This window comes from Larus michahellis, chromosome 8 (assembly GCF_964199755.1).
Source record: "Larus michahellis chromosome 8, bLarMic1.1, whole genome shotgun sequence".
Classification (NCBI taxonomy): domain Eukaryota; kingdom Metazoa; phylum Chordata; class Aves; order Charadriiformes; family Laridae; genus Larus; species Larus michahellis.
The window spans coordinates 45,375,153-45,400,596 of NC_133903.1; the positions used below are offsets into that span (position 1 = coordinate 45,375,153).

Genomic DNA, 25,444 nt, shown 5'->3' on the forward strand with positions numbered 1-25,444 from the left:
CTCGGGGCGGGCCCCGGGTCCCTGCACCGGGGCTGCCCGCTGCAGCCTGCCATATCTGACGGCAAACCGCTGCTGGGCTGGCGGGCGAGGCTCCTGCCCCCGCTCGGCCGGTCCATGCCGGCACCTCCCCTGAGGGCAGGGCCGGGAGCCCCGCGGAGCCTGAGCCTGCCCTGGGCCGCCGTGAGGCCGAGCAGCCGCGCCGCCCTCTAGCCTGGGCTCTGTCTCCACCCGCGGCGGGTGCCCCGGGGACGCGGAGTCGGGTGTGGGCGGGCCACGGCTGGGCCCGCCCTCCGTGGCCGCCGTAGGGGCCCTGGCCCGGCCCGGCCCGGCCCGGCCCGGCCCGGTCTCCACGAGCAGGCCCCGGCCTCCCTAGCAACCGCCCCCTAGCGACCGCCCGCCGGCCCTCCCCCCGTCCGCCTAGCAACCGCCCCCCTCCCGGCCTCCTGATTCGCTGGCCCGCCCCCAGCGGCCGTCGAATTCCTATTGGCTGTGAAGCGGGAAGAGGGCAGCGATTGGCTGTGGCGGAGGAGGCGGGGCGGGCGGTGGAGGGAAGGGGGCGGGGCGGGGCGGCAGGGCGGGGCTCGGGGCGGTAGGGTACGGCCGCGGTGGCGTCGGCCGTCTGCCGGACTCATTGGGCGCGTGGTGCGGAGGGATACGGCAGCCGGGCGCTGGACCGAGGAGGGAGGGCGGAGGCGGCGAAGAAGAGGGACGCCCTGCTGACGTGAGCACGCTGGGCGGGGACTGGGATCCTTCCGCGTCGGGACGGGCTCGCCCCGACCGGTGGCGAGGTGGGGGGGGGGGGGGAGGGCGTGAATCGGTGGCGTCTCCGCCGTGAGGGCGGAAAAGAGAGCCGCGGCTCTTGACGGGCGGGCGGCCTCCGCCAATGGGGAGGCAGAGCTGGTGCGGACCCCGCGGCGATTGGCCGGCGGGCGAGGAGGGCGGGGCGTGCGCGCGGAGGGGGCGGGGCGCGGCCGGGGGGAGGGGAGGGGTGTGCGGGGTGACCCGCCCACCCCACCCACCCCCCCGCCATTACCACCCCCTCCGCCTCCTCCTCCGTGCAGGGCCGGCCCGGCAACATGGCCTCGGAGCTGGAGAGCCTCAATCCCAGCGCGCGGATCATGACCTTCCGCCCCACCATGGAGCAGTTCCGGGACTTCAGCCGGTACATCGCCTACGTGGAGTCGCAGGGCGCCCACCGCGCCGGGCTGGCCAAGGTGCGACACCCCCCGGCCCCGGTCCCCTCCGCCCTTTGTGTGCCCCGGTGGGGCGGGCCGGCCCCGGCCCATGGCGGGGGCGGGCGGGGGGAGAGGGGGGGGGAAAGTGTGTGTTTCATCCCGACTTCCCCGAGTTTTCCTCTCCCCCCCGGGCCGGTGGTCCCGGCGGTGAGCGGGCGCGTTGTGCTTCCCCGCAGATAGTCCCCCCGAAGGAGTGGAAGCCGCGTCGGTGCTACGATGACATCGACGAGCTCGTCATCCCAGCGCCCATCCAGCAGGTGGTGACGGGGCAGTCCGGCCTCTTCACGCAGTACAACATCCAGAAGAAGGCCATGACGGTCCGGGAGTTCAGGCGCATCGCCAACAGCGACAAGTACGTCTCTGCGCCCACCTCTCCCCGCCGGTGGTTCCTGCGGGAGTTCCCGCAGCCCGAATTCCCTGGGGCCAGGTCCTGGCTACCGGCTGGTGCCGGCCAGAGGCCTGAACGTGACGCCCTGGGCTGACGAGGCGTTGGCTGTCAAACTGGCCGCGCAGATGGGGGCCTGCGGATGGGGACCTTCGTCGCTGGTGTCATCTGGCAGGAGGGCGCGGAATGCCGCCTGAACTTTGCGCTTCTGCTGTGGGCTCCTCTCTGTCTGTCCTCAGTAGCCGGACCATCCAAACCTTAACCTAGACCCTTGAAAATTTTACTGAGTAGAGTAGCAGAGAAAGGAATGTTCTTGACGTGAAAAAGGAGACGGAGAAGAGATCACTTTAAAAGGAGTTTAACCAAAAGAGCTTTTGAAATAGCTATTTTAGAAACAGCATTAGAATTGCTAGCTGCAGTTAACCTGATTAAGCTTATCTTGCTAGAGCAGCACGCATCAGATAACTTAGGATTCTGTTTTCTCTAATATAATAATCTAATGAAAATTACTCTTTTATGCTATATATGTAATTGTCTAGAAAATATATCTATATATACGCACACATTATGTAAGTGTTATAGTGTAAAGTTGGTCCCCAAGTGCTGCACAAAGAGGCCAGTATATAGTTAGCAGGGAATGGACATCGAGAGCAGGTGTTCTGGTGGTGAGCTGAGCGTGCTTGGCCACTTTATACTAGCAAGTGAGCCTGGAAATGTTTGTTACTTTTACAGTGGCAGAAAACTTTGGTTTGGGTTTTGTTTTTTCAAGTTGTTCTTTATATCTTTTCTGGTGTTGACTACATCCTTCTTTGCTAAGTAGCAATAACTGGAAAGTGGTGGTGTTGTGACCAGAGAGAAGCACACAAAGAAAGCAAAAATGAAAGTAAACTGAGAAATGGGGGAAAGTAATTTTCTTCCTGATCCTTTGTTCCCAAGTCTCACAGAAACGAAGCTGTGGCTGCGCTCATTGCTGTTCTGGGAGGTAGGGGTCTGGCTGATAACACACATTGGGTATTTTTATTGTAGCGTTCAATTCTTTCAGTGGTGGAAAACATTGAGACTCATCAAGTATCAAACTGCAGAGTCTTTAGTATCTCTGTTGTTTTTTCAGGTACTGCACACCGCGCTACACGGACTTTGAAGACCTTGAACGAAAATACTGGAAGAACCTTACGTTCAACGCCCCTATTTACGGTGCTGATGTGAACGGCACACTTTATGACAAGGTAAGAGAACTGTTTTGGTTTTCAAGTGACGGTTATCCCTGTGTATTGCATGCCATAAATACTAATGTAGCATTTGACTCTTAACTTTCAGAAAGAGTTAATGATAGTCTTAGCAGAGTTCCAGCTTCTGCAGTAGGCAGGAACACAATAAACCACGTGTTTATACCATACTCTCCATTTAACCCAGGTAGTTAAAGAAGGCTGATAGAGATAATGTTCTATGGGACCTCTGTTAGAGCTTCAGTGTAATACAGTTTAGTTCAAGAAAGCAAAAACTGCAGTTGCGTAAGTGTTGCTTTTATAGTGCTTTGTCCTGAAAGGCGTATGAGAGTTGGAAGTGTTGATCAGCGAACACGCACTGCTTTGGTATCCACTAGTATGTGTATTTTCATGGGACAACTCTGTAGCCACTTTGTGTTAGGACGAAAAGGATATGCAGTCTACTTGCTAGTCTCTTAAATTGTGATGATTTACTCTTTTAAAGGATGTTTGGAATGAAAAGCGTTTCTGTTCAAGAGAGTTCAGACATCAGCTCAAGCTCGCACTATTGTTTTCTGCTCTGTAAAGTCTGTAGCTTCGTGATTATTTCTCCTTCCTAATCATTATGTTGGCTGATAACTTAGGTGGCTGGCAAATATTCAGTATGTAAGCTAACACCATGTGAAACCTTTGTTTTAGGTGAACTAGCAAGCGGTTTGAGCAGTGCCAGTAGATGGTTTGTCTCAATGTGCTGTTTCACAGGTGTCTGATAGCTTTTGCAACTGTTGTCTTAGCTGCGTGGTTCTGTTCTTCATAAAGCTTGTTTGACAGGAGGCTTGTGTTTTGCAGCATGTAGATGCGTGGAATATTGGCAGATTGAACACGATCCTGGATATTGTGGAGAATGAAAGCGGCATAACCATTGAAGGAGTGAATACTCCTTACCTATATTTTGGCATGTGGAAAACTTCCTTTGCTTGGCATACAGAGGACATGGATCTCTACAGTATTAATTACTTGCATTTTGGAGAACCCAAGTCATGGTAAGATTTTTCTAGAGAATCTTCTAGATATAGAAGAACAGTAACATAAAATATTGGAGTCAAAGTCGTGACGTTATGAGAGTTGACTAAAGGAATTACCATCCCTCCGATCTTGCACTGCAGTGATGACAAGAACACTAGAAACCTGTAAGGAACTGCAAAGCAGTGTGTGTCCTCGGTAGCATTTGTTTGGTTATTTTCCAGAAAGTCCATTTGCTCTCCTGGTGTAAAGAGTTATTCAGAACTATAATATAGGGTGGACGCTCTCTGCTGCGGTAGGGCCAGAGCTTGGAAAACTTGGTTATGATTTCCTGGGGCTCTAAAATGACCATACTGAGGTAACGTGCCAGTTGTCACATATGCAGTGGGGGAACAGGCAGTTTTTAACAGACTTTGAAATGTAGCTGTTTATCATAGATCTGAAAGCGGGCTAGTGGATCTTGCTGAGTGGTTCTTCCAGTGTCTGAGCTTTCATGATTGTTTTTAGGGGAGGCTCCCAAATTTTTCTGAAGCATGGGTTGCATTTTAAGAGTGAATCATTCCCTTCTGTTCACAAATAAATTTCTCAAGCAACTTCAACAATTGTTTCCATGGCACTTTTGTTGGAAGCTAGTATTTTTGGCTGCCTTCTAGTACAACTTTGAAGTCAAAAATAATAGCTAGCGGCCATGTGACCAATGAACAACCCCATGCAGTGTCAATCGCATGGGAGCATGAAATAGAATAGTACAGTCAGATAAACCATTTGGTCATTGCTTCTTTTACAGTAGAACGTGGAAGAAGTTAACTTTGCTGATGCCTTAGTCTGATTTATTTAAGAAGGAACTCCATCAAGAATATAGCACTCTATTCCAGAGTGAAAGAAAGCCAAGTAGGTGGTTTTATTTACTGTAGTCAAACCAACTACGAGTTTTGTAGCGCCCATAAGAAGGTGTGTACAAAGAGAGATGTAGCCCAAAAGAGCAGGCTGCAAGTTGTGCACATGTTAAGGATGTGGCATTGCGTCTGACTTAGTCCCATCTTGGTCTGAGGAGCTGAAAGAGGTGACTTTTTGCTCTGCGTTCCTCCTTGCACTGAGTATACCAGTGATTGCATGGCTGTCAACTGAAATGGGTCAGGAAATGTTCTTCCCTTTCTTCTCGTAGTTCATGTTTTGCTGCGCAGATCTGCTAGTTAAATACATCAGGATCTTTACTTCCTTGACTGCTTAAGCAAAAGTCAATGGAGCAGTTGGTCAGCTTTTGGCTCTTCATTTTTCTTGGGATAGAGAAGGTAAAAGTCCTTGATAAAGATTTTTAGCTTTATGTCATCGAACTTTGAAAAAGACAGTGTCAAGGTGGAGGATTTATTTACTTTAAGTAATTCATGCCTTGATGCCCATTTATGATTTCCTGTCAAACTTTGCGATTTTGTCATGTTACTTGAACTTAACAGACTTGTTCTTATGACTGCAGGTACTCGATCCCTCCGGAGCATGGGAAGCGACTGGAGAGACTTGCAAAAGGTAATCGAGCAATTCATGTCCTGCCTTTTGCGGAAGGTGGGATGGACAGCCTCAACAGGTTTCAGCTCTTTTAGAATACGACATGCCTGTAACGTTTGTAAGAGCACAGGCTGGCATGACTGAACTGACAATTTGCCTTTTAGAATATAATTTATATTACTTCTGAGTGTTTGTTTATAATATACACACAAGAGAAATGTCACATTACAAATAATGTAGTTGTGGTCTGACTAACCTTTAATGAGAAAATCCTTAAGTATCGATCATCAAGACTGGAAGGTTATAGCCAAGGAAAGATCCTTCTGTGTGCAGTTTTGTGCTCTTTCGAACTGGCATCTGTTAAACATAAATCTCCTGGAGTTGTCCTTTTTCTTCAGTATGCAAGCTAGCACACTTCAAATAAAGTGGTTCATACTTGTAGGGCTAGGGAAAAATACTGTTTAGACAGTAACTTTTCCTAAAAATTCTTGAAAAATTCACTTAGTTCACAGCAGAACAGTAACATCTCTTTTTGCCTTGATTTTAAACAGGTTTCTTTCCGGGAAGCGCCCAAAGCTGTGAAGCATTTCTCCGTCACAAAATGACCCTCATCTCTCCATCAATTCTGAAGAAATACGGCATCCCATTTGATAAGGTGTAGAAAAGTAATCACGGTTATAGCAGCTCAGTCAAGAGGTTCATGCAGCCCTGTCTCATATCCAACAGCAGCCAGTAGCAGATGCTTAGAGAGGAAAACAGCAACAGGGAGGACACAAGGCAATCCTTTCCCACTGTACCTCCATTTATCTGGCAGTTGGGATCTGAAAGAGTTTGAGACAGACAAATCTGTCAAGAAAAGGCTCTGTCTTCTGTGACTATTTTTCTTTTTTTTTTTTTTTAACTTTAAACTATACACAACATCCTGTGTTAGATTAACTTCACTGCTTAGCTATGTATTTAGTGATGAGAGATTGTTCTCTCTTTGTTTCAGACTTGTCCCCTGCTGACGTTGTTTGTTGTGATCCACTTCCTTGATAGAAAATATGGCTTTTTCCCTATTAATTTTTTTCATTACACTAATAACGGTATAGAATAACCTGCCACCCACCCTCCATACCCGCATACACACTCATACGTGCACTCTGAAGATCTAGGCTTTGAGTCCTTATTTAGAAGTACCTTCACATCTGCCTGGGCAGCTGAAGGGTTTTGTTGTCATGAGTCTTTGTTAGACAGTGAGGAAATGTTGAAGAGCAGTGGTGGAAGGGTGACTGAGAGCTGTACTTGATTACTACTGTTTCTTTTGTTGTTCGTAAATTTCCAAGTTTTGTGTGGATAGAAATTTCACTTGGCCTTAGATACTGTTCATCCAAACCTGTAGCTGATACAGATAAGTGTCTTTATGATTTTCAGATAGCTTGTCACAGAGTTACTTCGTTGTATAACCACTTCTGTGCTATTTTGACTGGTTGCGTTTTAGTAAAAACTGTTGAGTGTTGTTTTCCACTAAACAGATACTTAACATAAGTAGAATAATGAAGATAAGTATCAAGTCTACCCATTGCAGCAAGTAACTCCAACCATCTGTGGGTAGAGGTTTCAGATATGCTGCATGAGCAGTATGGGAGCTGCTTTTATTCAGACCCACGGAGTAGACTTGTCTGCTAAGTTGTAGATAACAGTGCTGTGTCTCATTTGTCTTTTAGGTGACACAGGAGGCTGGAGAGTTCATGATAACCTTTCCTTATAGCTATCATGCTGGCTTTAATCATGGCTTCAATTGTGCTGAATCTACCAACTTTGCTACTCTTCGGTGGATCGAGTATGGGAAGCAGTCTGTGCTGGTAAGTGGTCTGTTGCCATCCTATTGCATCCCAATAACCTGAATGCAGTGCCTAATGTTCTGCTGGTCATTAAGCCCCCAGTGTTTGTTCTAAGGGAGTGAATTCAGTGCTTTGTCCATTTAAGATGTGATGTTTACTTTCTGACATGGTAACAATGTCCAGTCTGCCTCCCGTTTCATGTCCTTGTTTCAACTATGGATAGCATATAATGTGGTTTTTAGCTTTGTGTAGGTCAAGTGAGGCTTCAAAGAAAAGCAGGGAACTGGTTGTCTTTCCAAAGATGAAAGGGTGTGCTTGGTGGTCAGGACTTGTCAGTATTTTGTCTGGTATTTTAACTGTTATTTATTGACCGTTTAGCCTGGAAGTATGAGTTTGGTAACTTAAGTCACTTATCAAAGTAAGTATCTTGGCTGCATCTTTCGACTGGATAGTGTTATATCCCTGTAGAGGTGCCTTACAAACACGGGTTATGTTTTCAGAAGTTACGTTGAGGTGAATGATTTGAAGCACTAGTTGTAACCATGCCCAGACAAGCTCTACTGCTCTGGGTAGGCCCAGAGTTTGTGTGGCTCCGACTTCCACATTATGGTCTCTGGTTTTGCTGGCTGGTTTTGAGTGAACTCATTTTAAAACAGTCAGCTTCTACCAGCAACTCTGTAAATAGGCTGGTGAGCTTGCTTTCTTAGTTACTGTGATAACGTCTGGTTTTCTGTTTCGTTGTTTTTGCTGGCTTTTCTGCCCAGTTTTTAGTAACTTACTATATGCCCTTTTTATTTCTTGGGAAAGAGTGTTGAGAGCTGCTAAGGCTTAATTACGTGTAAATGTGGGATTTTTTTCTTCAATTAAGCTTCTGAAAGCAAAGTGATATAGAAAGACAGAGTAGAATTGTTGAGTATGTGCCCTTACTTGAATATTTTTTGTGACTTCAGTGCTCCTGTCGGAAGGACATGGTGAAGATCTCCATGGATGTGTTTGTGAGGAAATACCAGCCAGATCGTTACAAGCTTTGGAAAGCCGGGAAGGACGTGACTGTCATTGACCATACTCTTCCAACCCCAGAGGCGGCAGAGTTTCTTAAAGGGGATCTCATGCAAAAAGTCAAGAATGGGAAACAGTGTGCTGAGGAAATGGAAACGGGAGAGACATGTAAAGAGGAAGTGGACGAGGATGAGACGAAAAGGTAGTGCTTGTACAGTCCTCTGCTTTTCTATTGGATTATTAGAAATTGGACCCAGCTGCAATTGAAAGTTTGCCATTCTGATAGAACAACAGTAGTCAGAGTTAGCAATAATCTGAATAGGGTTTACTTTTAATTTTATTTTATGGTTTGAGTCCACATTGATGACGGTCTGTGGTAGACAGGAAAGGCACCAGCCTGGAAGGTAGTTCTTCATCTTTGGACAGACATCCAAAGCTTGGATTGAAAATGTGCACTGTACACTGGGAAGCCAGAAGAAAAAAGGGGTGTTTTGGGATCACGGGACAGTACTTGCTAGCAAATTCTGGTACTATCAGTACTGCAACATCAGTGTGCAATTCCTGGTTGCTGAAGGTGGACAGGCTAATCATCTTACATTTTGAGTTTATTTTTTCAGCCAGGGTCAGGTACTCTTCCTAAAGCTGACTTTGGTGGTTGGTTTTTTTGTTGCTGTTTTAGTTTGGGGGTTTGGGGTTTTTTTTTGTTTAAGGTAAGGAATGCCTGGCTAGAACATAGCTGCCTAATACATGATTAACAGATGCCGAGGAGTCATTCCTAAGGATCACGTACTCTGCTTCTGTAAAGGCAAAGAAAACACTCCAGAGTAATTTGGAAATTACTTGGTTTGCCAGATGCTGTCTCATAAGACACTGATGCAAACCAGGCTGTATTTTGTGCATCCAGAGAGAAATTCAACACACTTACGTGTTTGGTAACCTGATATGGATTTGTCTTCTGCAGCATCCCTAAGCATCGCATAGGAACAAAAAGGCACAGGGTCTGCCTGGAAGTGCCACAGGAGGTGAGTGAGAGTGAGGCCTTCCCCAAGGAGGAGCTGAGCTCCGCGCAGTATGAAGCAGACATGGCAGAGTCTCGTGAGAGACCTACGAGTGAACTTGTGCAGCAAGGTGAACAAAAGCTCAAGCTTCCAGGTAACTGTGTGTCGAGCTTTATCCTGGTACGGGGTATTATTCTTCAGGGAGCTGAATCTGGGACACTCTTTCATATGAGGCTAGCTGGTAGGATGTTGTCATGTCCAAAAAAGCAGATGCTAGTTTGTCAGAGCCGTGGCAAGCACTTCAGAAACTTACTGCCATGAGACTTGAGATACTACCATTTGATTATTTTTTTATTATTGTTATTTTTTTTCCAAGACCAGCATGTGCATCTGGAACAATTTTAGGTTGTGCTCCTTAGTTAAATTTGTCTGACGCTTCTGCCACTGGTCTGAGTAAATGGTATAACCACAGCTTGAACTGTTAGCTTCTGTGACCTGTGGATAACTCCCCAGTGAGAATTATATAAAAAAAACGTTGGGGGAGAACAAAGGTGTAGGCAGCCGTCCTGTAGCTGCTTCAATGACTGACTGACCAGGTAGGTCACCAGGAGGTTGCCTTTCAGCTGAATTAAAGAGAACAGGAAGTATTGCATGAGACTTGCTTAAGAAATTGGTAATTCTAGCTTTTGATTTTTGCTCTTTTTATTTTGTGTGCCTGCATACAGAAATATATTGGATTCCTCAGTAGTGTAAAGTCCTCTGTATCCCTGTTGAATAATGTGACCTGTTCATAGAAATTGCTTAGTAAAACACATGCACACTTCCTGGTAGTGTTGGTCTGGTATGCTGTATGGATGTTTTGCTTTTAATTTTTTTAATAAGGAGGCTGGAGGAAAACTAATGTGGCTTGTAATGGATCGGTTATCCTTGCTCTTAAGGGAGGAGCAAGGGGCCTATGGAACAATATAAGAACAGAGCAAATATATGTGATGTCTCCCCCTAGTATTCTGGTTTCCAGCACTTTGCAGCTTGTATTTAATAATCTTTTGGTTTGTGGGTTTTTAGTTTTCTTCTGTTAAGTCTCCCATGAACGCTTGTAACCTCTTACCCACGACATCATGTGGCCTGGAGTTGGACTGTTTAGCCACACTGTATAAAAGATCATCTCTGTCTATTTTGAACTCACTGTCTACTGATTTCGTTTGATATAGCCTAGTTCTTGTACTGGAAGAGGCAATGAGCAGACGCTTTTATTCCCTCTCTCTCTCTTTAAGCCATCCATGATTTTAATAGGTGTTTGAATTAATGATCTACTCTTTATATGATTTAATGTCACTTTTTTTTGTGTGTGTAGTAGTTGCGTTCCTGTTTGGCTTTGCAAATGATTGCACAAATATTCTCTCTGCTGCTCAAACTTTAGAAAAAGTCAGTATATCCTTTCTTCTAGATCGTGTAGACTCAGCCAAATTTGAAGAACTGAAAACAGTGAAGCTTGAGGAGGAAGAAGAGGAAGAGCAGGAAGCAGCTGCATTGGATCTCTCCATTTCACATGCTTCAAATTCCACTTCAGTTTTAACAACTTCGAAGCAGGGCTCAACTTCCAGTGCGCAGCCCAGCTCGCCTGCGTATTCTGGTTCTGACTCTGAATCGGCTGATCTGTTGGCAAAACGAACTCTTCCTGGGCCAGCCAGGGTACTTACAGTCCATAGCTATGCTAAAGGGGATGCCAGCGGATCTGACAATGAACAGACTTCAGGAAAGAAAGCCAGCGCCACCGCCAGTATGAATGAACAAGAACTGGCAGAGGTATGAATGGCAAGAGGACTGAAAGCTTAAGGGCTGTATTATGTGGTCGTGGATTTGCTGTGACAAAAATTCCTACCTGTGCAGATTATGTTTTCGTTTGGTGTTTGCACAGCAGGTTGCTTAGTTGTTAATGTGGTTTTTTTAATACCTGTGGGGTTTTCTAAACAAACAAGAATGAAGATTAAAGTCTTACACTCGTACCTCTTCTAGAAAACAAGGAGATCCCTTGTTTTGAGAACTTCTCAAAATTAGTTAAGTGCTTCAAGGGAAAGGGTAGCTTGTTGGTTTTGACATGGTAGTGTTACAGGCTGATTCAGGTCCTTTTATAGTAATAGACACCTATTTGTACCTAAAATGAATCTAGTTCAATCCAGCCTTTGTTATGAGCACATTAATATGTTTGAGGGGTTTGTTTTTAGTATAAAAAACACATATTTGTGCACATCTGTGTGTCCCTTTTGAAAAAAGAAACTATGGAACAAAAATTATTGGTTGGGAGAATGTAAATCTGAGTGTTCAAGAACCGCCAATGAATTTTTTTATTAAACAACCCAAGAGAAGGCTGTAATAGTTAAAATCTTACCTGGTGGTGTCTTTTCAAATTATTTTGTTTTGCTCTTTACGTTTGTGTTTAGAGAGTGGGAGGCTGATAATGATTATGTCTTCAAAATTCAGGAATTACAGAAACAGAACAGCAAGCGGGCAAATCTGTTGATAATTAAGCTGAAACTGAGAAAGAGTTCTCGTACATGTTTAAAGTAAAGAAGTTCCATTGCTGATTCTGATGTCTCCATTGTATTCTCCACACAGGGAAAAGGTGAAATTTTGTATGGGTGTAGATTGTTTTCCCCAGTGTGGTGTATCTCAAAACAAATTTTCCATCAGATGATAACTGGGAGTGTTAATTCCATTTGAATAAAAGCATTTCTGTTTCTTAGAAGGTTTGTATGCAGCTCCGTGTAGGAGATCAGAGATAATGATTGTTATGCTCTCTTCTGGCTTCCTTTATGAAAAGAAGAGATTTAAAAAGACGTAAGATGCATTTAATCTAAGATTTGCTTCTGCTCTTAAAGAATAACATATTAGGAAAAAAAAAAAGGGAGGGGAGGCTCTTACCTACTGAGAGACCTCCTGGGCTGTTAAAATCATTTCCTTTATTGCCTTGCTTGTCAGGTTAGTAGTAATTTTGTCAGTGTGTCACTTGTTTTTACATAAGGCTAAGGGAAGAGGAAACAACTATTGTTGTAGTCTCCGTCTTCCATTCTAGCTGGAAAAACATCTTTGTAAGTAATAGGCAGAGAGAGTTAAAGTTGCCTTCATTCAAAATCAGCCTGTTAGTTTGAGATGACAGTGAACTCCGTAAATTTTTTTTATTTGATTATTTTTTGGTTTTAAATCTGTAATTTTTAAGTTGACACCCAAACTGAGAATGCGTGAGACTTCTTATCTTGGTTCTTCTAAATTGAACCATTCTGTCTCTTACACAATTCTTATATAAAGAGACTTGCGTGAATAGCTATGCTGGGACCTGCGAAAAATCTCTATTCTGATGGCTGAGCAGAGCTAGTACAGCTCTGTCTGGTTTTCCCTAGCAAAATCGCTGCAAGCAGTTCTTTCAAAAACTTAGCTAGTTTAGAGCTGAAGTTAGTTTGTTAGAAATAAAATTATGAAAGCATGTGTGCATTTTTTGGAGGTTTCTTTAAGTTTAAAGTAAGTTCCTGTAAAAATAATGTCAAAAGGACATGTGCTAATGACTGCTGAATTGCTTCTCCTTGTCCAGGTAGCGAAGGAGTACATAAGATCAATGAAGGAGAGTAAGAAGTCCAAGGGTCGTCGCCAGCCTTTGAGCAAGCTCCCACGTCATCACCCGCTCTTGGTTAAAGACTGTATTAGTGATGATGGTAAGTAAGCCTTGTGTTCTATGGGAAACTGTAGAGAGGGTCTCAGCTTCTGTGGACAGTGTAGGGTGTTCCATTAAGCCACTGGCGATAAACAGAAGTCAGCAACCTCTGCTTATCTCATTATTTATTTTTTTTTTTTGTGCTTGCATCATTAAATACTTCTCTTGAATGGTGTTGTCTTTCTTTTCTGTTCCATTCTTTGGGAAGTCACAACTCTGAAAGGAAAATTAAACCAGTACCAGAGACTGTCACATAATTGCATCTGCCTTAGAGCGTTGCAGTAATTGATGTAAATATTCATGATTTTAAAAAATCACCAAAAACACACTACCAGATTCTTTGGCTGACGGCCTTAGTCTTGATGTAATTTGGAGCTGGTACTATTCTCACCCAATAAGCCTCTCTTGTGTCTGCAGAGTTGCTCCATTAGTAGAAGCTCTTAAAAAGGAGACCAAGTTACTGGCTCCCATCACCCTTCAGTTTGATTTCTGGCAGTCTTTTCTTTCATCTCCATTCATAACTTCTTGCCTTATTTATGTTCGTTTTCAAGAAGGGTATCTATAAAAAGACAGATAATCACTGAGTTAATGATCTCTTATTGCAGAAGCATCAGAGCAACTAACTCCTGAAGAAGAAGCTGAGGAGACAGAAGCATGGGCCAAGCCACTTAGCCAGCTGTGGCAGAATCGGCCACCAAATTTTGAGGCTGAAAAAGAATACAATCGGACCATGGCTCAGCAGTCTCCTTACTGTGCTGTTTGTATGCTCTTCCAGACGTATCAGGTATGTAGACCAAGCCTGTTAATGTTAGGGTAGAGATAACTGAATAGGTTGCCGCTGTGATGCCTCGTTTTAAAAAAAGTTGTTTTGCATATTGCCAGCTAATAAAAGCTGTATCAGTGTTGCAGTCTTCCTAAGGATTTGTTCCAGGAGTGCACAACTGGTTGAACCTCACCACACCTGTGCTGGACTGCCTCTGGGTTCCCAGGGGCTCGCTCAGCTGTTCAGCAGAAGCTTTTGTGTTCTGTGGCTTTTGCTCGAACCACAGAATGGAGCTCGAATGTTGCTGGAGCTGACTGTAAAATCTCACTTCTCTTTTCCAGTCTGACACCTTTACTTCTATGCTTTTTTTTTAAAAACACTTGAAGTCCACTCATAGCACATTGTCTTTGAGGAGCTGGCAAGGAAGAAAACCTTTTATTTAAAAGGATTTAGGGTTGTGTTTGTGGATGGCATAGATAGAAAGCTGTCTTTACTTGGAATATATCCATCTTGACAGTAGCTATGACGTGAAAATGTGCTTTAACAAAGTGCGGCTGTAGCAATGCACAGGTTGGCATGGGTTGCAGAACCCCTTTGTCATGTTGACTAAATGCTTAGGCAGGAGTCCTACACCAAATATTTTGCTGTGCCTAAGCTGCATAATTTTAAGGTAGCTTGAATAGTTGTCTGATTGTGTGTTCAACCTGGTACTTAGAGATAGTTTACCCCTTCCCTATCAAATACTAAGCGTATTTGATTCATTTAAGATCACTGTGTGATCATGGTGGCACTACGAACATGTTAACTGCGGTTTTGGAAATAAAGACCTCAAATTTTTGTTGAGGGTTTATATTGCATGTAGTTCCTAATTTCAATGAAAACCATAGACTATAGTTTCTGTTCAGTTTTTCTATTTCTGTCTGAGAGTAGGTTCTTGTTAGGCCTGGAAATTCTCCGTGGAAGCTGCATAGTGTGTGGGGATTTCACTAGTGCTGACGGTGTATAAAGTTAATGATTTGAGGACAGTTTAAGTTCTGTTAGCATTTAGAACTCAAAAAAGAAGCTATTAAGCAGAAAACTCTAGCTGCAGGTTTTCAAATGCCTGTCTACAGGCAGTGAAACAGAAACTCTTCCAAGATTTGAGCTGTGGTTAGGGTCTTTGTTCTAGCTTCAGAAAGTCTGTAGCAAGTCTGGAAACTCACTTTAGTTACCCATTCAAATAAAAAATTGGCACAAAGTGCCAGACAAATATTCACTTTTCCTTTGTGAAGAAGAAAAGTATCTAGCTGCTTGGAAGAAGAAGTTGCATTTTCTTCAACTTTGATTTAGATTTCTCTCAGTCACTTAGTCTTTTGCTTGACGTGCAATGTTCAGTGTAAATCAGTAAGTGTTACAGAATCTGTGAATGAACAAGACTTGTTGAAAACATGTTGGTTTCCTTCCTACTGTGATCCTTACCCGGACTTCTTGTCATACCTTTTGGTGCACTGTAGGAAAGACAGTGCAGCTTCATTCTGCTAATAATATTTTTAAAAGATTAGGCAAGCTACTTCTGTGGTGGCCTGTGAGGTACAAAAGATGGCTTGAAATATTTGTTCAAAGAGAAAGATTCATTTTTATTTAGCTGTTAAGACGGGTAACTTGAATGGAAGTGTATATCTGTAAGCTTTACATGTAATTGCTGTTTGGTTTGACATTGGTTTAGATGAATAAATGGCAAAATATTAGCCTGAAAGTCTCCTGAGCCTGAAGTGGGAAACTGCCCTTTTAGTCTGCTTGTTTCCCAGGAACAAATCAGTTTCAAAGCCCATTAGACTTGTTCAGACCTGCACTAGGAAAAAATAATGGGGATTGCAGTAGGTATCTCTGTGTGTGACCGCAGTCCTCCCGTATTGAGGTAAGATAAATGTACACTGTTGGATAGCAGGGTTATGATCCTCTGCATTAGGGGGTGGAGGGAATGCAGCAGAGCTGTTGCCCATATTGCATGAGGTGTGCTTGATGATTCCATCTCTTCTGTCAGAAGAGATGCAGTTTGATGTGTGTCTTGTTGCTCATTAGAGGGATGCAGTTCAGACCTTAGGTTTAGCCTTTTGGGTAGAAAATAATTTCATTCTGAGGCTGCAGTAGCTGAGGATTTTATAAACTAACTATAATTTCACCTAACCTACTAACTCTTTAATCTTTCAGCACCTTCAGTCTTCCTTTAACTGGATTTATGTATGGAATAATGCATGAGTAAAGATGATATGAGACAGTTTTATCTGTAAAGCTTAAATTCCCTGCCCATCCCTTACAGGCAGAGTGCGGAGGCAACAGTCAAAACTCTGGAGTAACTCCAGCTGCTGTGGATGGGAAGATCCGAACCAAACCCCTGATTCCTGAAATGTGCTTTACTACAACTGGCTGCAGCACTGACGTCAATCTTTCAACCCCCTACCTAGAGGAAGATGGAACCAGCGTACTCATCACCTGCAAGAACTGCCATGTCTGTGTTCATGCGAGTGAGTGCATCTAGACTTAACCCTGAACTCTAGTACTCTCTGTAGTAGGTCTGTACGTCACAGCAAGCCTCTGCCAGTCTGTTTAATGTACAAATAGACCAAGTTCAGCCTTTATCTGGATGCTATATGCTTGAGTGCTGGCCATTGACATACGGATTTGGCTGCACGGATAACTTCAAATATACAGCATCACCCTGAGGCTCGTTGATTTTTTTTCATTCCTGCTTTACTTCTGGGCCCTAGGGGAATGGGTCTGAGTTTAGGTAAGCTCTTAAGTGGGATGTGTCTGTTCTAGGTTGTTACGGTGTATCCCCTGACAAGGCCACTGAAGACTGGATGTGCTCAAGGTGTACAGAAAATGCCTTAGAAGAGGTAAAGTTTCTCCTACCGTTCTCACTGATGGAATCTGGTACATCTGGGAACTTGGCTACAAAGTTCATTTCCATAGTGTGGTGGTGGGTTTTTTTTATTATTCTCTTCTGTGAAAAGAAGGCAATTTAGAGAACGTTTAGGAGACAGTCTCTTGTATTTTGGTGCTTTTTAAGTTGTAGTGGTAGAATCCTTTTAACTAGCGCAAAGCTGCCAAACTCACTTGAGTCATAGGGAAGATGTTCTGTATGAATGTGGGAATACCTCCATTTTCTGTCTTAATTTATGGCAGCTACTGTTTCTAAAACAGAAAGTAACTTCAGTTAGTAACTACGGAGGTGTCCACATGTGAAACAGGCAAGAAGAATGGGATTCCCTCAAAAAGCTATACACATTTTAGATCAGCAGAATGGATCAACCTTTCAAATTGTATTTGCTCATGTTTGTTCCAGATCCTTTTACACATCCTCAAAGGGTATAGGGTACTGCAGTTGTAAAAGGAACCCATAACAAACAAATTGAACAAGTCTTCAGTGGTCGGTCTGCTTGCCTTCAACAGACCTGGAGTCTATATTTGTTGCCATAAGGGCAGTAGCTTTTGAGAGCTAAAGGGGTGATCTCTACAAGGTAATTAGGTCTCTTCTGACAGCGAAACCTTTTTTTGTTTCCTCTGGACATGCATTTTGAGGAGGAAGTTCTGAAGCCAGTGTACTGCTCTGGACTTCACTCTTTCAGCTAATGCTTTCTTCCTTGTGCCAGGACTGCTGTTTGTGTTCATTACGAGGAGGAGCACTGCAGAGAGCCAATGATGACAAGTAAGTGTTCCAGATTTTTTGATCTTAAGGGAGAAGCTCAATTCCTAAGTAACTGAGGGTAAGCTAGTAAAACCAACGTCCGCATTTGGCGTAACAGTGACCAACAACACTTTTACACTTTGTGTTACTGTTGGGCGGGGGGGGGGGCTATGGCAAAGCGTGTACATTGTGTTTGCATGCAGCAGGCGTCATCTTTTCAGGTAATACCTCACTCATATTCTGTTGAGAGCAGCTGTTAATTGCTTTGCATTTTATAGTGTAGAGGTGTATCATGCAGAGGTATAATGTACCACATAAAATGAAGGTTCCTGATGAGAGAACATCTCTCAGTACCTTCTCACAGAGGATTTTGATTTCTCCGTGTAATGTGTGGTGGCAATGGTGTCAAAGGGCAGCCGTATCTTTAAGTAGCACAACATGTTGAAATTCAGGGTACCTCCGCAGCAAGCGTACAGCTGCCTGTCCTGGGTCCTTTGGTGTGGTGGGTTGTCTGAAGTTATTTGATGCAAAATAACAGTGGGACAGACCTGTAGCACCATGAAGTAGCTGAAACTTGCTCTTCAAAATTTTTGTGGATGTCATATGGAGCCTCAGCCTCTCGGTCATGGTCTCAAAAGTAATTCAGTAGTGACTGAGCAGTTGCTACGGGTCAGGTTTGTGAAGGAATAAAGCTAACAGACAGGCTTTTATAATGCAGGTATGCAACCAGCACAAACCACACTAAATTGCTCTCCTATTAAGCCTGTTAGTAATAGATTGGAATTATGAAGTAGTCTTGGTTTTGCCCGACTTGTGCCCTGTTACTAGCAGTAGGAAGGAAGGTTACACTGATAGTTCTCAGAGGCTGTTTATCGAGGTTTGTATGTCAAACTTCAACAGGACTGTATTTACTTTAACTCCAAAGCGTCCTCTGTTAGCCTAATGGTATTAATTTCTTCTTTCTGTTTTCTCTCCTGACAGGTGGGTTCATGTGATGTGTGCTGTAGGTGTACTGGAGGCAAAATTTGTGAACATTGCAGAGCGGAGTCCTGTAGATGTTGGCAAAATCCCCCTGCAACGTTTCAGGCTGGTAAGGATCACCTCTGCTTCACTGGTGGGATTTCAAAGTGTCTTTCCAGTCTGTTCACAATCTGGGACATTTGGCTTATCCCTTCAAACCCAAGTCATCTCCTTTCCAGACTGAACAATTTAATCTGCTCTGTTCTTTGTATGGGAAATAACAACTGTCCCCGTTGCCATTTTTTTGAATCTTTCCCTGTTCTTGTATATGTTTATTCAGATAAGGAGCCAGCAATGGGGCACAGTTTTCAGTATGTGGTAAATGACATTTATACAGCAGTGTAACAGTTATACTTGTTTTGTTTGTTATTCTTTTATTCCCTAATATTTAACTTGCTTTATTGACTGCTGTTGAGCACTGAGATGCTTCAGGATATGCGATGCATTTGTATAATGGGTGAATGTCTTCAGCAAGAAAGAAACTGTACTTAAATCCTCTAACAGCTCAGTGTTGAAGGGAAAATGGTTTTAAGTGCTTTGCATATGCTAGTGTATTACAGATAACATTCCTTTCCTACAACAGCCCATCAGGCCTGCCCCAAGTGTAATTGGGTCACTGGTAGTAGCGATAGAATTTTAACTGTTACTTCTGTTGTCTTTGCCCATTATTCTAATCTTGCTTGTTTCTGTGTAACTTAGCAGCCAAGTGCTGAAAGGCCCTGTTGACTTTGGAGCATTGTAGGCTGATTTAATCCAAGATTTCCAGTTGCTAGCATCCTTGGGTCACATGCTGTGCATATTGAGCTGGTACATTTTTTTTGGCTATGAGTTTTCTTTAAATTTATAAATTACCACCTAACTATAAACTAGAATTGGCAGTTGTCCTTTTAATCAGAAAGTAGCAGTGCTCTCACAGAGAGTAAATGGCACAGTATCAGACTCTTTAGACCAGCTAGCCCTTTGTGTGGGGTAAAAGCTACTGCCAATCAATAACCTCTAGTTTCCTGTCCACAGAAATGCATCTTCTGCAAGAAACGAAGGAAGAGAATTGCAGGTTGCTGTGTACAGTGCTCACATGGTCGATGTCCCACATCCTTTCATGTCAGCTGTGCCCAAGCAGCAGGAGTCATGATGCAGCCTGATGACTGGCCATTTGTGGTCTTTATTACCTGCTTCAGGCATAAGATTCCATCTCAGGCAGAGGTGAGTAGGTGTGGGATTCCCAGGATTTGAACTGCAGTATCTTGGAGGGACTGAAAAGTTTGATTATGCGATTCTCTTAAAATTTCATAGAAAGCTTGGCTCTCTCACAATGTTCAGTGTAATCTAATGGTGTTGGTCTTGGATTCTGATCTCAGCCTTGCTGCTGCTCTGAGTGATCTTAGTCAGGTCCTTTATTGTATTTTGGTTTGCAGCCCAGAAGGACCGAGAGCGTTACATCTCTCCTGTGGCTGTTGTAATGAGGAATAATAGTGGGGTTTATGCTGTGAGACTTAATATGCAGGAGTTAGTGCTGGGACTCCAGGAGGCTGCATAGATTTTCATATTTAAGTGATTGATTAGTTTATAAAGTTCCCATGTAGCACTTCTAGCAATCAAAACCACAACAATCTATTAGAGAATATTTACTGTAAAGGCCTTTATTGCTCTGAAGGATGAGAGCTTAATTTACTAAGCAAGCTAAGGACAGCGGCATCTAACAGATTAGGTTTTAAGCATTTGAAATTCGAGAGGCAGAACTTAACTCAAAGTGATGATGTCTTGGGTAGAGTTACCTGAACAAAAATATTTTCCTTCCTTGTCTGCCAGCATTGCAGCTATGATCCTCAACATGTTCTTTATTAAGTCATTGTGTAAAAAAAGTGATTTTTTTTTTTTTTTTTTTTTTTTTTTTTCTCCTTCTCAGCGAGCTAAGGCTGCACTCCAGGATCTGTCACCTGGACAGATAGTCATCAGCAAGCACAAGAATGGTCGCTTCTATCAATGTGAAGTGGTCAGCCTTGCAAAGGAGACTTTCTACGAGGTCAACTTCGATGATGGTTCCTTCAGTGATAACCTGTATCCAGAGGACATTGTGGTATGTTATGCAGTGGGAGTCTGGCTCCGGTAGAGGGCACATGATGCGAATCAATTCTTGCAGCTGCAGAGCAGACACGCCAGGGGATTTGGTAATTGTTCCAACCCTAGGTCATGTTGTGGCTGAGGTGTGCTGCAAGATAGCCTTAGGGGTGTTACGTGAGACTGACTTAGCTGAGGGCACATAGGAACAGGTGTAACAGGGAGCACAGCTAATCTTCAGCTGTTTAGCAGTGGTAGGTCTGAAATAAAACTTGCTGATTCTTGTATACCATTCCTGCATGAAGTACTTTGAAGTTGGGCCCGCTGTTGGGATTTAAATACAGATGACGTAGGTGGACGTCTCTCAGCCTAGTTCTCCGTTCCTAAAATGGAGTAATTGTTGGGGTGGTGTGCGATGTGATGGGGATGGACTTCCTGGTGGTTTTGCTGAATCTTCACATAAGGAAGCTGCTTACTCTTCTCCTTGTCTCTCCCATGTTCTTTGTTTATGCTCTAGAGTCGAGACTGTCTTCAGTTAGGTCCCCCTGCTGAAGGGGAAGTTGTGCAGGTGAGATGGACAGATGGACAAGTTTACGGAGCCAAGTTTGTCGCATCACATGCCATCCAGATGTACCAGGTACAGAATTGTTTGTCTGAAAAGTTATTGTTCATAGCATGTTACCAGGGCTGTTCTTAAAGCTAGCAGAGCTGTAGGGGAGTCATGCTTAAATGCTTCAGGGGAAGTTACTCAGTGCTGTCAGCGATGCCAGATGCTGGTAACAGCTGCTGGAGTTAAGAGCAAAGTGGCTGCTTGCAGCTCTACTTTTATCTGGCTACCTACTTGAAAGTGTCAGCTTCTGAAAAATTGCTGGCCTGCAATTCTTCAGAAACAGAGTCTGCTGTAGTTTAAACTACTTAAAATAAGTTTAGTTTTGCTTTTCTCTGTTTAGTGAGATTGCATCATGCCTTGCGTGCTTCCAAAAGGATGAGTGTTCAGGACGTATTAAAGTGACCAGCCAGACTGTCTTGTCAGGTGTTGCAGGAATATCCCAAAACTTGCTGGGCTAGTTTTATTGTCATGGGATTGGTGAGGTTTTGGTTAAAGACTGTTGCAGTGTGCATACTTGCAAATGTATTTTATAAAATTCAAGTGGTAGAGGATTATTTCATGAGAGGCCTCTGTGGGGAGGAGAAGGCAAGATATGGGTAGCTGTGGGAGGGTTCTAACTTCTGAAACTTCTGGCAGAACAACTTCTGGTTTTCTTCTAGGTGGAATTTGAAGATGGGTCACAGCTGATGGTGAAAAGGGATGATGTGTATACTCTTGAAGAGGAGCTTCCTAAGAGAGTGAAGTCAAGGCTGGTAGGTAAACAGGGTGCAAACTTCTACTGAAGAAGCTCATTTAACTTAATTTGTTCTTGAACAGCAAGCTGAGTGCATTACAGCAAAAGATTACAATCTGATGCTGTCCTCAGTTGTTGTGAAGCTTGGTAGTTGATCAGGCTACAGAAGCAAAGTTCTGTCTCGCTCTGGAGAGACTTTAATTCTCCTTCCGCAATGATTGGAGTTTATAGCATAGAGTCACTGTTCGGGACAGCAGGTTAATACCCTTTTGTGCCCATATTCATAAGTTTCATTGTCTGCTCCCATTGCAAACAGTGGCCAAGTTCCTTCACTTGCCCTTTGTTCTGAAAAGCCCTTAGTAGGGTGGCCCCAGGAGAGCTGGCCATTTTTAAAAATTGTAAAATAACTCAGGTGGGAAAGGCTTTCTGCAGGTCTCTGCTCCAGACACGTATTCCAAGCAGGGGTAACTTTGAAGTCAGACGGCTCAACGGCTCACGGCTCTCTCCAGTCAAGTTTTGGTGATCTCAAAGAATGGAGATCCCACAGCCCCTTTGGGTCCCTGTTCTGTTGCTTTATGCCTCCTGCTATAAAAAACTACGGACAGCACGCTAGGGTATCCTGCGTTAGAGCATGATCGTGCACAGCCTAATGCAGAACCTGTTGGCAGGCACACAGGATGTTAGAGGTTTAAGAAAGAATATATAGCTGAATCCTGTTACCAGGTGTTTAAACATTCCTGGTTCGTAAGGCACAAAATGTACTGGACTGCTTGAAAGTTGGAAAAGATGAGTGTGTTTATTCCTTTAAGAAAGTAATTGTGAACTTAAATTAGCTACTCAGTTAAATTTGAAACCTGTGGTTCTTTAGATCTCTCCTTACAGTTCACTTAAACTTATCCCCAGATTTTAAAATCCAGCGTCTGAAATACTTTTCTTGTGTTTGGTCAGTTTTTGAGGAAGGCTGAATGTTCCCAAGTGCCCTGACTTGCTTCTTTCTTACGTGCAGTAGGAGCGTGTGCAGGCAGGGAGTTGATCAGTGTTCTAGTGACTAATTCTGGTTTTTCTCTTAGTCAGTAGCTTCGGATATGCGCTTCACGGAGATCTTCGCAGAGAAGGAGGTCAGACAAGAGAGGAAGAGACAGAGAGTGATCAATTCACGCTACCGTGAAGATTACATTGAACCTGCGTTGTACCGGGCCATCATGGAGTAAGCACTGCCTGTGGCAGAGGAAGAAGATGCCCACCTCCCCCAAGGATTTAAACGCTCCAGTACAACAGGCCATATTTGGATGCTTCGAATCCAGGGTTTCTTTGTTTTGTTTTTTAAGGAAGCTAAAAAGCTGATGCTCTGCAGTAGCTGAAAGGCAGCTGTTGGATAGTGAAACAGATCCCATTTGCTGAAGCTGATGCCTGCAGACTCCTGGTCTGAAGTTGGGTCCTTACTGAATAAGCCAGCTTGGGGGTGTTGCTTTCATCTCATCGAGCAGTCTTGCTTTTTTATTAGAGACAATTTTGACAATTTTGGGAGTTGTAGCCAGGAATCTTGGCAGCTGCAGAATAGTACGGTCTATTGTTTTAGTTGAATAATATTCCTGATTTTGGGAGTCTCCCTGGTGACCATACCTGGGCTTTAGCAGGCAGTATTACTGGTGCTTGAAATGGAACCTTTTTTTATATTTATATCCATCTTTTTGTCGCAAGCAGCTTCAGTCTCTTGTTTCTCAGCACCTCCTTTCTGAGGATTGAGCTGTAGGCTGTTCAGATCCAAGCAGACAGGAGGTGCTTGTGTGAACAGGTGAAATGTGAAATTGAATCCTATAGGACAAATTATTTAACCCTCCATTTAATATTTTTGTTCTGATACTTGTTTTGACTTACTTAATCATAAGTTTAACTGTAATAGAACGTGCCTCAGAATCAGTGAAATCTGTTTGAGCCCTGCGCAGTGCAGCCTTCTAACAAGAATAGGAATTCAGCTCCCAATAGACTTTCAGCTCCCAAAGAGTTTCTTCTGAGTTTCTCCCCACCTCCTCTAAGGCAATAATGACCAAAGGGACAGAGTCCTAACTCTCCCTTCTTGAAATCCAAGCATCACAGTATTGGGGATAACAGGGCAGTGGTACCTGAAGCAGTGCAGTGCCTCTTCCATAGCAGCACTGTCTGTCATGTGGCCGCCGGCTTTTGCTTACAACCGCTAGTATTGGGTCTGAGACAGGTAAAGCATGCACTGAGCTGTATGTATTACTGAAGGGCTGTGCAGTGCTCTTCTGAAGCAGGAGTGCTGCTCTGGTGCTGTCTGGTAAAGGTTACCGCAGCATTTTTATGGAGTATATATGGAATAGGGCACATCCCAGTTGTGTTGGAGAGAACTCGCTACCCGAGCAATAGGAAGCTGAGTTGAGCTGGGTAGTAGGTGTACCTGGAAGATGTGCCAGCTTGCTCCTGGTAATTTAAGCATTAACACACCGCAGTAGGAGCCCTGTAAATACATGTTCCTTTCCCATTCTGTAGGAAAGGGATTTTAGGCTGTGGAGCAGATTGGCCGCCTTCTTTTTGCATGGAACGATGGGGTGACTTTCCTGCTGGAGAAAATTATGGTTACATGTTCTCCAGAAGCAGTTTAAGAGGAGAATTTTCTAGTGAAACAGACCTAGTGCATCCCTGCTTCTATAGGGACATGGCAATGTGTCTGCAAAGTCTGGATTTGTAACTTTTTTCCTTTTGTTACATAGGAATGCTATAAACCAAACTCTTCTGAAACCCCGGTGCATCGATTTGTGATTAGCAATAAAATGTAGTATTGTGTAGTGATACAACTCTTGATCAGAAAAGAAATAAACTACAACTTTTATAAAGAAAATCTTACTTATCCCTACATTTTTATAGGGTCAGGAAGCTGATACAAGTAGCGAAGATTTGCACAATCACAGTTTTGCGTAGAGGTATTCTGGCCCATTTTTTATGGTGGAATACATCATTCATCAGTATTGGAAGGCTTAAACAGATTCTGAAAGGAGATAGTGGCTTTCCTTTGGGGTTTGTTGTTGTTGGTTTTTTTGGGGTTGTTTTTTTTACATGTCTAAAACTGCTGGTCTCAGGGTATTAAATCGCTTTCTGATGGACGGGATAGTTGGCTTGATAAAACTAGGATCTGTTAAGACCAGAGTGTAGTAGCTGCAGGTACTCTGGTCTAGGCAATAGGGAGAAAATTGCACTTTGATGTCTTAGCTTGTACGTAAGCTTCTCAGAAGTGATGTGCTGTGAGAAAATGCAGAGAAGAGCTGGCAGAGCCTTAACAAACCTGCCTCTGTTCTGCCAGCGTGTCTTAAGATTTGATACTAACTTCTCATAGACTGAACACTACCTGCATATTACTGAAAAACATACTCTTCGTACCATCGGCCATTCTCCCTCCAGAGAAAAGGTGCCTGTGTTCAGGCTTTCTTCCCAAACTGCCATATAACTTACATGCAACTTTTAGGTGCCACGTGCTACCTGTGCTGCAAACACCTGGCTCAACAGCTTCATCCTAAAATGATGACCTAGTATGAAACCGCTGGATTTGTTTGGATTGGTGGTGTTCAACTGCAGCAGGTTTTGCCACCCACCTCTAACAGTATTGAGTGACTTTTGAGAGCTCCTGTGCCTAGTATTTGTTCTGGAAGAGGAGCTTTGTTATGCTACATTTTCTGCAGACTCCGGATTTGCTCTTGTCA

The 25,444-nt window shown here is 43.7% G+C and overlaps 1 protein-coding gene across 1 annotated transcript; it reads left to right on the forward strand.

Moving 5' to 3' along the window:
* Positions 1-582: 582 nt before the first annotated feature.
* Positions 583-24,588, forward strand: KDM4A (lysine demethylase 4A). The gene is made up of 22 exons (XM_074597192.1): positions 583-721; positions 1,062-1,214; positions 1,412-1,587; positions 2,732-2,846; positions 3,675-3,868; positions 5,323-5,372; positions 5,903-6,006; positions 7,058-7,195; positions 8,125-8,375; positions 9,135-9,325; positions 10,619-10,977; positions 12,758-12,878; positions 13,483-13,661; positions 15,940-16,144; positions 16,440-16,516; positions 17,273-17,328; positions 18,289-18,397; positions 19,342-19,530; positions 20,234-20,404; positions 20,903-21,022; positions 21,655-21,747; positions 22,799-24,588. The coding sequence occupies exons 2-22, from the start codon at positions 1,077-1,079 to the stop codon at positions 22,937-22,939; spliced, it is 3,177 nt and encodes a 1,058-aa protein (XP_074453293.1). The 5' UTR covers positions 583-721; positions 1,062-1,076; the 3' UTR covers positions 22,940-24,588.
* Positions 24,589-25,444: the final 856 nt, after the last annotated feature.

Excerpts from the sequence above, each read along its gene's own strand:
- KDM4A (XM_074597192.1), top strand. The coding sequence starts at position 1,077 with ATGGCCTCGGAGCTGGAGAGCCTCAATCCCAGCGCGCGGATCATGACC. Across the intron at positions 12,879-13,482 it reads AGACTGTATTAGTGATGATG|AAGCATCAGAGCAACTAACT; the intron begins GTAAGTAAGCCT and ends CTCTTATTGCAG. Across the intron at positions 16,145-16,439 it reads CCATGTCTGTGTTCATGCGA|GTTGTTACGGTGTATCCCCT; the intron begins GTGAGTGCATCT and ends TGTCTGTTCTAG.